Source organism: Ictidomys tridecemlineatus, chromosome 10 (genome assembly GCF_052094955.1).
Source record: "Ictidomys tridecemlineatus isolate mIctTri1 chromosome 10, mIctTri1.hap1, whole genome shotgun sequence".
NCBI lineage: Eukaryota > Metazoa > Chordata > Mammalia > Rodentia > Sciuridae > Ictidomys > Ictidomys tridecemlineatus.
In genome coordinates, this window is record NC_135486.1 from 56,062,879 (window position 1) to 56,077,689 (window position 14,811).

The following is a 14,811-nucleotide window of genomic DNA, read 5'->3' on the forward strand; positions in this document are numbered from 1 at the left end:
CCTCAGAGATATACAGAAATTTAATGGAAAAGTTCCCATACATAATATAAATATGAGAAACACTGCAAACTAAATTCCTTTCTGAGGGAATATTATAAAGCCTCTGTGAAGCACTGTGATGAAGAAATGACCAGCTTGTTATAAATCTTTCCAAAAGAAATTGACCACAGAACCTATTTTTCACAACATCCACCTTAAGAGGAAATACAGCATGATGGATAAAAATGTAGTTTGAAGCCTGACAGCCTAGGCTTGAATCCCAACTCCACAACTTAGTGCTGTGAGGTCAAGGTATTAATCTCTGTATACCTCAATTTCCTTATCTGTAAAATGGGGCTTACAGTAGAAACCTATTTGGTAGGATTTGAGTTAATTAGGGTAATATGTCTGTCAAAGAGAAAACAGTGTGCCTGGGGGAGCTGTCTGTATTACAATTTTCAGAAGGAGTGTTCCAAGAAATGCATTTTGCTATTTGTGAGCTAAAGCTCCTGTTTTTGTTGTTGTTGTTGTCGTTTGTTTGTTTGTTTGTTTTTGGTTTGTTTTAAGAACTAGTGCCAAAGTTGAAAAAGAAAATACTTTTTGTTGCTGCAACAGGTTGCAAAAGACTTACACTGAGGATTTTAATGGGGTTATTCAGACAAGCCATGTTACCAATGAGACCAAAAGAGTATTATGTAAAATACAGGAAGAGCACTGGACTTAGAGCAAGGAGATTGAGATTCTACCTCTTGCTGCCACTAAACAACTGCTGGTATTGGACACATCACTTAACTTCTCTGCCTCTCATCTCTGACATATTACAATCAGTGGTGAACTGGATGAACAATTTCATTAATTCTTTCATGGAATCTTTGAGTTAGGGTAAATTAAAAAATCTATATGCTGTTTTCTAGATATTATAGAAACTTGTGTATATATGTGTGTAAAATATAAACTTTACCTGTTAGGTTGTAAGATACCTGTAACTAAGAATCATGTCCTCTTCACTTAAAAAAATGTAAATAGTGCCTGGTACAGCTGGAACAGAACATGTGCTCAATAAATGATAAATTAATACTTGTTCAATAGCAATCAAATGTTCATCCCTTCATTCAAAAAATCTCAAGACTGCAAAAATATAAAGTACTATGCTGGATGAATATACTTTACATATTTCAGGGAGGTTATTAGTTCTACCTATAAAGAGCCTGAAATTTAATCTGTGATATGAATATCAAATGATGATACTAATTATTGAGCTTTTTTTTTAAAAAAAACTATTACTGGAATTCTATAGTTCAGGTGAGTTTTGTTGTTATTTTACATAGCAGCATCATGCTAGTTGCATTATTATATAGAGCTATTCAGTAACTATGACAGAATAAATTATAAAATCAGTTCATTACAATTAAAATACGTATATTCCAATCAATTTGAAGTAAAATTTTAGATGTATAAGAATAGTTAGTGGATGAAAACTTTTAAACAAATAAGAGGGACATTTTGAAGGTCATTTTAAAATATGGTTTACTAATTTCCTTTCATTAGAAGAAATAACTTATTATTTTTCCTCCAAAATATAGTTGCATATAACCCTACCCAAACAAACAATAAAGAAACAAACAAGGGGCCAGCTGTGGAGTGCTTGCCTCACACATGCAAGGCTCTGGGTTCGATCCTCAGCACCATATAAAAATAAATAAACAAAATAAAGGTAATGTGTCCATCTACAACTAAAAAGATATTTTATAAAAAAGAAACAAAAATGACAGAAAGTGTTTATCTCCATCAATAATAGGCAGGAATAAACAAATATCTTCTATTCTGTTAACCAAATTCCAATTCTTAATATTCACTGACTAAAGCATGCCAGGGGTCATAGACTTTTCTCTTTAAACTTGAAATGTACCAAAACATCCAGGTTGATTGAAGGCAATCTATTTCATTCAGGCTGCTCTGAGACAGAGAATGTGAGTACAGTACTAATTTAATTTACTCTGTGTATTTAATACTTGTGAAAATGTGCAGAAACTTTTGTGGATAATTTAATAGGTATTTAAAATCTCAAATAATTATTCGTTTTCATTGTTTTCTTGATGATTGCCTCCTAATAGCTCCTCCTTCAATGACATCTCCTTGTTGATAATGCAGGAAACTTTTCAAGGATAGTGTAGAAGACAATGGTCTATATAAGGGGCATGCATGATGTTCCCAGACAGAGTATTAGCAAGGATGTCTTCTGTTTGAAGAGCAGAAAGTTTCATTTTAATGGGTCTAAGAAAATGAGAAAGTCCTCTTTTATTGTCCTATTGTACACTGTTCCTATTGCAAATTGAACTTCAGTTTGCAGGTGTCTGCCTGAAGGCAGGTCACTGAAAGTCAGTGAAAATCAGTCCAACCTCAGCAGCAGAAATTAATCTGCAAGATCATGGCAGGCAGACATATATTTTAAAGAGCATTCTTCCCACTGAAATAACCACACCGGACTTCACAAAATGAACAGAGATTCAAAACAACAAAAGCAACCAACAGCATCTATTCTAACACTGCAAATTTCTTAGATATTACAGATGTCACCCAACAGTGCATGCATTTGCTTCCCATATGTGAACAAAACTGAGGCATCACAAGATAAATTTGAATGGAATGTTAACCTTCACTTTAAATTTTTTTCTTTTCCTAGCTGACGACACAATTTTAGTATTATCACAACGGAGCTTCTGGCTGGAAAAAAATTAAATTAATGGATGGATTTAAAAAAAAGCATAGAAACTTAAAAAAAATAAACAACTTTCAAATATCTATACTTGATGGTGTCAAGAGCCAAGATGAATGTATTTCAATTGCAACTTCCAAACTAAACTCACAAATTACTACCATTATGCTAAGTGTTAGCTACCCCACTGTGCAGTTTTGCTTTGTGAATTTTTACCTTCCTCTATGAACACTTTTAGCCACTGATCGCACAGCCTTTCAATGTTTTCTGCCTTTTCCTTTAAATAAACTGGCTCTGGCTCCTTCCATCTGGTTCCCCTTCCGTCAGCAACCCTGCACCTGTTCACACCTCCTCTCCTGTTGGATTCCACTGAACATTTCCTCCTCTGCCAGGGCTATTCTGGCACTCGCAACCTTTCTGTCATTCAATCCATCTGTCAGAAGTGAACTTTGTTTACCGCAAGCTTCTGCTTTCTTCTTCAAGAAGTAAAGCCCCTCAAGGTCATTGTCAAATGAACTGTCGGCATGGATTTAAATCCTCTACTGCTAACCAGCAGAAGATGAAATTTTGTTGTGTAATGTACTTGTGAAAATTACTTTTGGGTTCGGGAAGACAATAATTTGGAGTCAAAGTAGTAAGACATGGTGTTTTAATGATCATTTGTAAAACCAGACAGCTGATATGTATTTTCTTCATGTGTGTCTGCACTTCTTATTATATTGAGCATGAACTATATGCATAAGCAGCAAAATAAAAGTTTTAAAGTGAAATCAAAATATCACAAACAAGTTTACACTATGTAAAAATTGCTTCATACTATACAGCATTAAGTTGAGGAATAAATATTTTCACTAATGAATTAGCCAAGGGAGAGAGTATTCCAATTAAGAAATTTTACACTGAAAGGCTTAAAATGTACAAATATGTACCATTTCAATTATAAGCTATAGATTAACACATAGCTCTATTACTGCTTTGAAAGACTCAAACCATAATATACAAATTAATTCATATGTATTTTAAATTCCAACATTTAAAAAATAAAGTTTTGCTTAAATAATGGCCAAATATATGCTGCCAAGCAAACATACAATCCATCTAAAGAAATATAAGTTGTACTAATAGATAAGTTCTATGAAAAAAATCAACATATAGAAATTAGGTGAAAATTTTATTCTCAATTGATTGTATTTTCTGTCATGTATAGCTTTCGAGTACTCATTTTTCCTTTCATAAATCAGAAGAAATCATTTATATTGAATTATTTACCATTATTTTAGAAAATTATAATCATTAGAAGGAAAAATCAATGATTTAATTAAAATTTCTTATAAAAAAGGGAAAGATTATTTTGTAGGAGAAAATATGTGTTAAAAATTTAACAAAATGTACTATCATAAATGTGAACATTCATTCATAAGGCTGCTTTTATATTTTGTAGAGTGATCCTAAGATTTAATCTTATTGTATATGCTTATATTAAATAAAACTAATGGTCTTTAAATTAAATTTTTTTTTTACAAACAAAAATTAAAGCTTTTATGTTAACATAAAATTGAATCAGATTTTATTAATAAAATCAGTCTAGAAAACATAGAATTTAAAATTTGAACTTAAAGTTCAAATTGACTGATAGTTATAATTTGTTTAAAAATTCTATAAAGGCAATTTTTAGACATGTTAAAGAAAATTATTGTGAGCTAAATATAAAAACAAAAGGAAAAATGACAGCTTAAAATTTAAAGTGCAGAGACACTCTTTTTAGCTGTAATTTCTTTTTTTAAAAAACTGACCTTCAAAATACTGTATGTCATAAAAATCCTTCTTATGTAATGTATACTGTAATTTAATCTATGGATTTTGAACTTAAAATATGCATATTCTTTTCATCTTTCTAAACATAATTTCTAAGTAATTTGTCTTCATGTGGAGAAAATTCCAAAAAATGTCAGTTAATTTACCCAGCAAGTTTGCTACTACTTTTCTGATTTTTTTTTTTTTCTATAATGTAATCTGTGCTTGATAGTAGTTTGGTTACCTGGATCCCTGCTTCACAATGTCATTCATTGAGAGTGTGCTGGTAATTTGATCACTTCCATGGTCTGATTTGCTATTATGAAAAGAAAGAAACATTAGCAAAATGCTAGTTTAACAGAGGTTGCTCAAATCACCACGAAGGAATTTTTCTTTCTTAGTAAACTACGTTTCCAAAACACACTGGTAGCCTTATTTTGGAAAATTGGTATGATAAGAATATAAACAAATGAAAAACACTCAATTTTAACATCATTTACAGTCACACACGGATGCATGAATGCTCATACACACACACACACATTTTACACACACACACACACACACACACACACACACACACACGTTCCCTTCCATAAATACGTAAGAAAAAGAAAAGGGAAATAGCATCATGATTACTTTTACAGATAGAGTAATTCAGGAATTTACAGAATACAAATATTTACTTAATGCATAACATGCTTATTTTATCTTTTAAATAGAAAAAAAAAGTATAGTTTGACAAAAACACCTGAAACACAAATTTTACGGGGTGGGGAAGAGGCATTGAAGTAATGTTGCCAGGTTACCCCACAAAAGGGAAAGCCGTTTCTAAGGGCACTGCTAGGTGAAGACAAGAACTGATGTCGTTCATATTCTTTAATACCAGTTTTCCTAAAACAGCATATGGATGTAGGATGGAAGGTAAAACATTTAAACTCCTTAATAAAGAACTGACCTTAATTTTTCTACATTCTGAATGAGACTAGCAGGTTCGCTTTTCTATGAGCCACAAATGATGAAAGTACTATTACTTTTCTCTGGTTTATTGTTTTTGGTTTGCAGATAAATTCATGATGTCTTTTAACAAAAGAGGATATTCATTTTTCCACCCCCTTCCTCAGTTACCTTAAGACAAGACCTTCTTTCAGATGTGGAAATATTTTCAGGACTGCAGGACAAAGAACTGAGATATTTCACAGGGTTGAGCAAGGGGGAAATGGATTTGTGAGATTCTGTTAAGAGTAAGAAGAGACTAAATGACAACTTTAAATCTGCCACAATCATTTACTAATGTGCTGCTATATCAAATAAGTCTAATTTTTTGACAGCACCAAATTAGATTTATTGCAGAAACTGCTGCATAAATAGCATATGGCTATGTTATACCACCTATTTCAAATCCTGGTAATGTTTCCCCCTCCCCCTCCAAAATGAATAAATTGAGCCAAGCTATAAACCTTCTGCAGAAAAAGAGAAATACACAAGTTCGAAAACAGATGTAGGAGATCTGGATTTCTTTGTTAAAGTCACAGTTTTAGCTAGAATGTCCTACTCTATATGTAAAAAGCCATGACTTCTTAATAAGTAGTTAAATTTAACATGTCATTTTTTTCATTTCTTATGAAATGAGTTAATTTAATTTTTGTTTTAATTTTTTTTTGGCTCTAAATTGTGCTTGTATTTTGATGTTCCATCCACAGTTAACATGGGGATATAAAGGACAAGTAGCTCTGAAACAAACATAGCTGAAATTAGGTTATGAAGATAGATTATTAAGTAGAAATGCATGTATCATATGGTTGTTTTTAGCTTTCGTTTGTGGAGGACATATGTGGTAGAAATCATATCAAAAAGCCTTTTCTAATTTTAACTATAGTCTTCATCTGCAAACTCCTTGATGCATAAAATATATAAAGTGATCATTCCATGTGCCACACCACATATGAGAACAGCAAAGCCATACAAATAGTAAAAATCAGAGTTCGAAGCTGGGATTGAACTCACACAACAAATTCAGAGATGGACAATTGTTCCTTTTCGGATCTCTCCGCTAACACCCAACACCTCCTAACCCAAGTTTGACACAATTCAACTCAATTTTCCTTTTTGAACAAAAGTTTCAGTTCTTCTGTAGATGGGAAAGGCATTGCAAGGTCTTATCTCAGACCAATGGGCACACCACTGCAAACATCATGGCACTCGGCTACCCCGCAGACTCCCTCTCTGTGGTCAGTCTTCCCAGCTGCCCTATCTGTTACTGTCTGATTAGTTCTGCTAAGGAGCCCCTCCCCTGCCAGCTTTCGGTGCCATCTGTTCTACACAAGATGGCTGCTGCCCAGCAACCTCACACTGCCCTCCTACCTGGCACCCGGCTACCATCCTTACCCCAAAGTGCTAACACAGGTTCTCACTGCTGGCAGAGTCAGGATTTCATTACTACTACTTTGACAAGTGCAGGGTTGTTTGTAATTTCTCTTTTATCCTGATTTTGATTGTACAACCACCTCCCACTGATTCAGTTTGCTTCAGTTTTGTTGCTCACAGATTTTACTCTCCACATTAATCTCCCTCTGGCATGTTACTGCATCTGTTCCCTTTTTTATTATTAATTTTCAAATTCCCACCATTTTTGACAAAAAGGAGGTAATCTACACTCTGTTTCTGCCCATTTCATTTTCTTTAATTTGGAAGATAAGTATGAAAGCATGCCAAAGAAGTTAATTCTCCGTTAACAGTTTATTTTCTGGCATCCCTAAGCCTTTGTATATGAAAAACAGATAGGAATAAATGTTGACTGAATCACAACAACATAGTTGCAATGATTTCTGAATTTAATGAAAAGCAAACATATGAAACAGCATCTAAAAAGTTTATTAGTTACACGAGTTGTCTCATGCTGTCATTCTTCCTTCTACTTTTAACAGATAATTCTTTGTGCAAATTGGTCTGGGTGCAGTATCTGAATTTGGACTCCTCTACAATTCTGACATGGGCTCTCTTTTCACTAGATGAATTTTATTATTCCATAATATAATTATCATCTTTCCTCAGCCCAAACATTGTTGACTAATTCAATAGTGAATGATTCTGAATAAATGCCTGGTTTCAGAAATAGGTTAAGAATAGAGAATTGCTATCAGTGCAACAAAGCAGAACTTAAAGGGCCCCTAGGTTGCAAGAGCTGCTTCCATTAGATATTGTTTTGACAGAGTTAATATAAAGAATACCAAGATGGTTTTCCCTCTCAAGACAAAGACGATCACTTAAGATTTAGAAAATAGGAAAAAATATAGTTAACAATATACTCTGTCCCTAATTTGTCAAAAGCATAACCTTTCCAAAAAGGCTGGAATAATTTGATCATACCTTCATGTGACCTGAAGTTTTGTAGATTGATTAATGCACTGTGACCCTAATTAATTTATTTTATATGAATGCATACTATATTCATATTATTTACATGAATTCATATTAGAAACACTGGAGACCTTGACTAGATAAGCAACACCTCAGATTTATAGAACCTTAATGTGTTAAAATTATTTTACATACTTATTATATATCCTCAAAAACACAGTAAAATTTGTAGGACATAAAGTATGGTAGGAAATTTTCCCCAAGGTGACAGAAGATAATCAGAAACAGAACTAGGACAAGTGTCAAGATCAAGCAATGTCCAGCTTGATAAAACACACTTCAGATCAGTTACTAGAAAATGGGAAGGTGACAAAACCCACTTTAACGGCTCATCTTGGATACCCTCCCCTATACCCCTATGCATATTCTAATGGTAACTTGTTACTTTATTTTGCATACTTTTTTTGTTAGTAAAGCTATATATGTAATAATTCTTCTTCTAACTCTGAGTATATTCTTTTGCTAAATATTCTGGTCAGAAACAGGCTTCTTGAAGGTACACATAATAAAGGGGTCAGAAGGACACACTGCTTATTCACAACAACCTTCTCTGAAGAAGAAATCCTTCTGAGACCTGAGCAGACTTGTATGGCACTTCTCTCCATCCCTAGGCTTGGTCAAGGTAGGAGCTGATCAACTCTCTCCCAGGTGACCTTGTGCCTGCTTGGAAGAGGCCACATAGAGCCAAGGTAGAGCAGAGATGTCCTCTCAGTTAAATGTCGGCTTTTCGGGCTGTTAACAAACATTTACTAACCTATTTAATGCCCACTCTGATTTACTAGATTGACTATATCCCTGCTTATTTTAACTACAGAGTAGTAGTAATAAGAAAATCAAATTTACTTGAAATGGGCCTGGTTCCCATGAGACCTACCATCAGATGGGTTACTGAGGAGATGGAATATTCTCCAAGTCCCTTACTTTCTCAGGATCCTTAATGAACTTTGGTTTATCAAACAGTGATTCACTGTATGACATACTCAGGGGTATACGGAAACACTGAATAACAAACAAGGAATGCCTAATAACTGACCTGGTGATCCCATCCAATTAGGAGGCTGTGGTTAAGAAGAAATTAACCATCATTAAAATTGATGAGGTTTTTTTCCTATAATCCTTTTACCTTAAAGTAAGATTGGAGACCAGGACTTTGTTTTAGGAAAATACCAGGACTTAGGATTACTATGTAACAATTCTAGATTTTTGCCTTTTTTTTTTCCTTCTAGTTTCATTGAACTTTATGCTCATTGTTGTTGAGTCAGGAAGTGGTGTGGGCAATACTTTCTCAGTTTTCCTCTGGGCTTCTTCAGAAAATGAGTTGGCTGCCGTTGTCACCATGCTCCAGGCTGTGGGCCTGTGTGGCAGGGGAGAAGAGTGCATCCCCAGCGTAGATTTTCATTGCATACACATTTGGGCTTTGCAGAACTAAGAGGAATGAGCCAGGGAACGTTAAGCAGAACCTGCAGACACACATTTCCTGGCAGCCTCTGATTCTAACCTCTCCTGCCCCAGGCCTCACAGAGACTAGGGCGCCTAGCCTGTCAAACAGGTGGAGAAGAGCCGGCTCAGGCAGTGTGGTGTCCACCAGAGAAAAATGAAATGCTTTTTCTTTCCTGGCTGTCTGACAGTCTGTTTTCTCTGATACTGAGTGGGGGAAGGAAAAGAAGATGCAATTTATAACAGCACCAAGGCCATCTATTTTGAGCCTTGAAGATGTTGGTTGCACATATATCCATTTAAAATTATTTTTGACACGTTCTCTGCTTAATTTATTCATGAAAGGAGTACAAGAAAAAATAAGCTTAACTTTTAAATGGAAACTTTAGGCTAAAAATTCTTGAATAAAACTCAGGGGGAAAAAAAAGAAAGTTCACTGTGGAAGAGCAAGAATACATGTCAATGTTATACTATCCTCTTCAAATGAACAGAACTAAAGTTTGCTTTTTGACCTAAACTAATTGATGCGTGCAGATCCTTCTTAATTTTCCCCAACAATGAAGAGCAGAGGCAAATTTATTCCACATTTATAGAGAACCTGCTAAATGCCTGATGCCATACTTGGTCCTGGTGACACAGAGATTAAAAAGACCTGCTTCCTGGCCCATGAACTGAGATTTTACAACCCAGAAGTCTTTCCATCTAGCTTTGAAATATGTTTTTACACTTCTTTGTGACTGTGGCATCTGATGAACCCAGTTAAAGCCCAGCCTACTCTCCTCCCTCCCTGCTGTGTGGTTTCAAGCTTCACCTTGTATCACTCAGTTTCCTTAGCCATAAAGGCTCCATGTTAGAACTGAGAAGCAGAGCTTCTCAAACTTCTTGTAGTCAAAGGTCAGTTTGTTCATTTGTTTCTTCTAATCCTTTGCAAACCATCAGTTTCGTAAAATGCAATACAAATTAATTATATACTAGAAAAATCTAAAAAGGTACTCCTCAAGAAAGGTTCACTGATAAAGCTTGGGAATTGCTGTGATTTAAAATAGATATAGGATTGAGAGGTGTTGTTCAGTGGTAAAATGTGTGATTACTATGATCATGGCCCTGGGTTCAATCTCTAGCACCAAAAATAAAATTTTAAAAAAATTAATAAAATTGATATGAAACTTTCCAAACAGTTTCAACTTTTGCACTTATCTTGTCACAGATTAAACTGTCATGAACCATATTTCATATAGCACTGCTGTAGGGAACTAGGTACAGTGTTCAATATTCATCTATGCATTCTTTTTTAAAAATATTTTTTAGTTGTATTTGGACACAATGCCTTTATTTTATTTACTTTTATGTGGTTCTGAAAAAACCTCAGCCCCCATCTATGCATTCTTTACCTCTCATTTTTTATATTCAGAGAGTTCTTTAGATAAAATAACAAAGTATACCTTTGAAGAACCAACTATGCCTCTGTGAACTTAAAACATGTTAGTAATGGAGAATATCAGGCTGTTAACATGAACAGAGAAGACTCTTTTTTGGTGGTACTAGGGATTGAACCAGGGGCACTCAGCCACTGAGCTACAATTCCAGACTTTTTAGTTTTTACTTTGAGACAACAGTGTCTTGCTAAGTTGCCAAGGCTGGTCTTTAACTTGGCATATCTCCTGCCTCAGTTTCCTGAATAGCTGGGATTAAAGGCATTTACCACCACAGCCAGCCATGAATTTGTATTTTTAAAAACAACAGAGGCAAAAGAACAGACACCTAATACCCTGACACCATTTCCCTAGTAAGAGTACCTTCCCTGCCTTAGTGTGATTGTCCTCTTGTTCCCTATGGTACACTGAGGCTGCTGGCCACAGCATCCAAAAGGCCATGTGTGTATGTGGCTCCAATTGCTTGAAATGGGTGATCCTGGAACTGATGGTCATGAAATTGGAAGTGGAGAACCTAGGAAGTCACATTCATAGTTTGAAATCAAAGGCATCTCCTCTATGTTCAGTTTCAGACTGGATGGTAGAGAAGAATCTGACAGAATGGGCCAACATTCAGACAGAAGTGGAGTTCTGCTATGGAAAATTATAATTTGACAGCGTACTTGAGTCTTTGGTATAAGAAATCCTAAGGCCTGGTACACCAGACTCTCCAGAGTCTGATTATTAAAAAAATAAATAAATTCCCAGTTTTGCAGGGAGTTTCTGATACCTCAGCCAAAAAGTCCTGACTCATACTGGTAGTCAGAGACAGCAAACAATTAAATTAAAGAGGGCATTTACAGGGCTAGGAGCATAGCTCTGTGGTAGAACTCTTGCCTAGCATGCATAAGATCCTTGATTCTATCCTCTGAACCACAAAAGAAAGAAAGAGGGGTGGGGGAGGAATAGGGGAGGGAGGGAGAGAGAGAATGAAGGAATTTACTGTAATTGCTATGTGGAAGCTAAATGTGCTGAATGTTTTAGAAAGGAAGCCTTAATGACCTCTCCCCAGTTAATCTGCTCATAACAGGATAGCGTTGTGACTATTCTGCTGTACTCTTTTCTCCATTTCAAAAAGATATAAATACTTATTTCTATATCTCTAGGTCAGAGGTCAGATCTTCCTATTAGGATCACAAAAGTAGGTCAGAGCATAATACTCATTTTATGTTTCCCCCTCAATTTAGATTCCTGCCCTGAGAAGTTTTTAAGTATATTCTCATCCAAAACATGTAAAGGAGAAATAAGAATGTTAAAGGTAGTCATTCTGAAAGAAGAGGAAGCCTTCAGGTTAATGGCAGTTCTGATATCCCTTCTGCAAGTAGGACAATTAGAGTTTTAATCCTCTGCTAATTAAACAAAACACAGCTTCCTGCAGAAGTTCCTTCCAGATCAGATACAATAAAAGTATGCAAGATTTGAAAAAATGTTTTTCAATACAGATATTATAGGTATCTGAAAGAGTATCTGCCTCCATAAGCAGTTAATATCAATCACATAGACTTTCAGAAATGGTTGCTTTAGCAGGTTATATCATATATTAACCTGACCACATGTATGCAAACTGAAGTTTTGTGAGAGAAATTCAAATCCTACAGCTCCAAAGATGTTGGGACATGTTAAAAAGAAAAACATGAAGGAATTTTCACTTTTTTTTCCTTTTGGTAAAAATTAAGAAGTAAATGAGAATGACAATTGTATTATAATACATTAAATGACTAAGGCAAATAATGGGCCAAAGCAATCTGTTTCTTAGAAAAAGCCTAAGCCAACACAAAAATTCACTGACATGTATTTATACCACTGCATAAAGGAACAGCTAACACATTTATTTTTTAAATATTTATTATTAAGCTTTAGGTGGGTATAATATCTTTATTTTACATTTTTATGTGGTGCTGAGGATCGAACCCGGTGCCTTGTGCATGCTAGGCGAGCACTCTACCACTGAGCCACAACCCCAACCCAGCTAACACATTTCTATTACAAATTAATATTACTGATTTTCTCAGTTGTCTTTTTGGAAACAATCACATTAATCCATTTCCCTGATAATTTACATAGAATTACAGCCGAATGGACAAGGGATATGCTTTGCAGGCAAATTACTGGGGTTTGAAACCTGCTTCTATAACATATCAGCTGTGTGAACTTAGATGACTCATTTTACTTAACTGTGCCTTAGTTGCCTCAACTGTAAAATAGAAAAAAAAAGTCTACATCTAATAGAATTATTAGAAAGACTAAATGAAAAGCACATAGCTCAGTTCCTGGAACCCAACACTGAGGCCCTATAAATGTCAGTCACTGCTATTAGCTACTACTTTAATTATTTTTCAAAAGCTACTATGTGTAGCACTGTACCAGGGAGATACTAAGATAAATATATTATTAACATCAAAGTGGGCTGAAGGATTCAGAGGGAGCAGTGTTCCCTTCCAGCAAGAGTTATAAGGGAGGGCTTTGGTAGAAAGATTAGAATTTCAGAAAGCTCTTGGAAAAACAAAAGTAAGAATAGGTCCAGAGAAGGAGAACAGGGGATTCCAGGTATAGAGAACAGCAAAAGAAAAGTCCACAAGTACAAGAGGAGCTGCATATGCTTACATTTGGCAAAATTCAGCACATAAGAAGATTGGCAAGAAGGAAATAGGCAGGAAGGTTGGTGTCTATGGGTTGACCTAAAATGCCATGCTCAGTGATTTGGACCTTCTGGTATAGTGTGACACCATGAAAGGTTTGGAGAGTAGGGCCTATAGTCAAGGCAGTAGCATAGGAATATTCACTGGGCAGTGGTTAGTGAAAGAGGCTGAAAGGGTATAAGGAGCCTACTCCCAGAGCTCTTGTGAGAAATCAGCAGAGGCTAAGTGACACACATGAGTGGTAGATATGAGTAACATTTCTTGAAATCTTGCTGAAGTTCAAACTAAGGAAATTCGTTGTACAAAAGATACCCCAAGCAGGGCTGGGGATGTAGCTCAAGCGGTAGCGCGCTCACCTAGCATGCGTGCGGCCCGGGTTCGATCCTCAGCACCACATACAAACAAAGTTGTTATGTCCGCTGAAAACCAAGAAATAAATATTAAAAAAAAAAGATACCCCAAGCAATCTAAATACCTCATATTCAGAAATAGGAACTTAAGAATGGGTTGTTTTAAATCATTGTTAGAATCATTGACTATTAGGGTTAAAAAGAAATTTAGAAATCATCTATTCTCACTTCATTTTATAGGTAAGAGCAGGTCTAAAGAGAAAAGTAATCTATCAAAAAGATGCAAAGATAATGAATGCCTAGGTAGGACACTGTAATGAAGGTTTCCTAAATCTTAGGCTGCCTGGGGACCATCCCTAAAATTAGCATATGATTTTAACAGTATTTGGTTATTTCACCAAAGCATCCTTTGAATAATTTTTCTTTATTCATTTCTTATATACCTGAAAGATATATTTCAGTCTCCTCATCTGCAGGCTCTTTTTCAATAACTTTAAAAACATGGTTCTCCAGCAGGAGATGTAGTTCAATAGTACAGTGTTTGTCTAGCACATTTGAAGCCTTGAGTTCCATCCCCATTATCACATTAAAAAAAAAAAAGAAAGAAAGAAAAGCAAACAACAACAACAAAAGGGTTCTCTTTATATGCTTTCAACCTGCTTCCTTGGCTACAACTAATACTTCTAAGTAGAAGTATATAAACTAAGGCTCTAGTCTTATAGGTTTTGTGTAAACACCTACATTGGATATTTCCACCCAAGTTTCCAAATAAAATGTATTATTTTCCTCTGCTACCTCTTTCAAATTCCCTAGTTGGATTAAAAAATCATCTAGTCAACCTAGGCCAGAAACAATAGTTACCTTTAGTTCTGTCCTCTCCTACCTGCTACTCTAGATGTCTCCTGAATATGGCTTCCTTTCCTTTTACCTGGACCATTGCGGTTAAATTCTAATTGAGTACCTGTTAAACATCTTTTCCTCAACCAGTGTAGTTTCACAGTGCC

At 35.3% G+C, this 14,811-nt stretch overlaps 1 protein-coding gene across 18 annotated transcripts in view; it reads right to left on the reverse strand.

Moving 5' to 3' along the window:
• Positions 1 to 14,811, reverse strand: part of Sdccag8 (SHH signaling and ciliogenesis regulator SDCCAG8) — a 232,880-nt gene that overhangs the window by 99,150 nt on the left and 118,919 nt on the right. For 15 of the 18 annotated variants that reach the window (XM_040277165.2, XM_021727202.3, XM_078022972.1 and 12 more), the window contains one exon: positions 4,734 to 4,805. The exons of the other annotated variants lie outside the window; for them this stretch is intronic. In XM_040277165.2, coding sequence (XP_040133099.1) covers positions 4,734 to 4,805 — 72 coding nt within the window. The remainder of the gene's footprint in view (positions 1 to 4,733; positions 4,806 to 14,811) is intronic. 18 annotated transcript variants of the gene reach the window in all.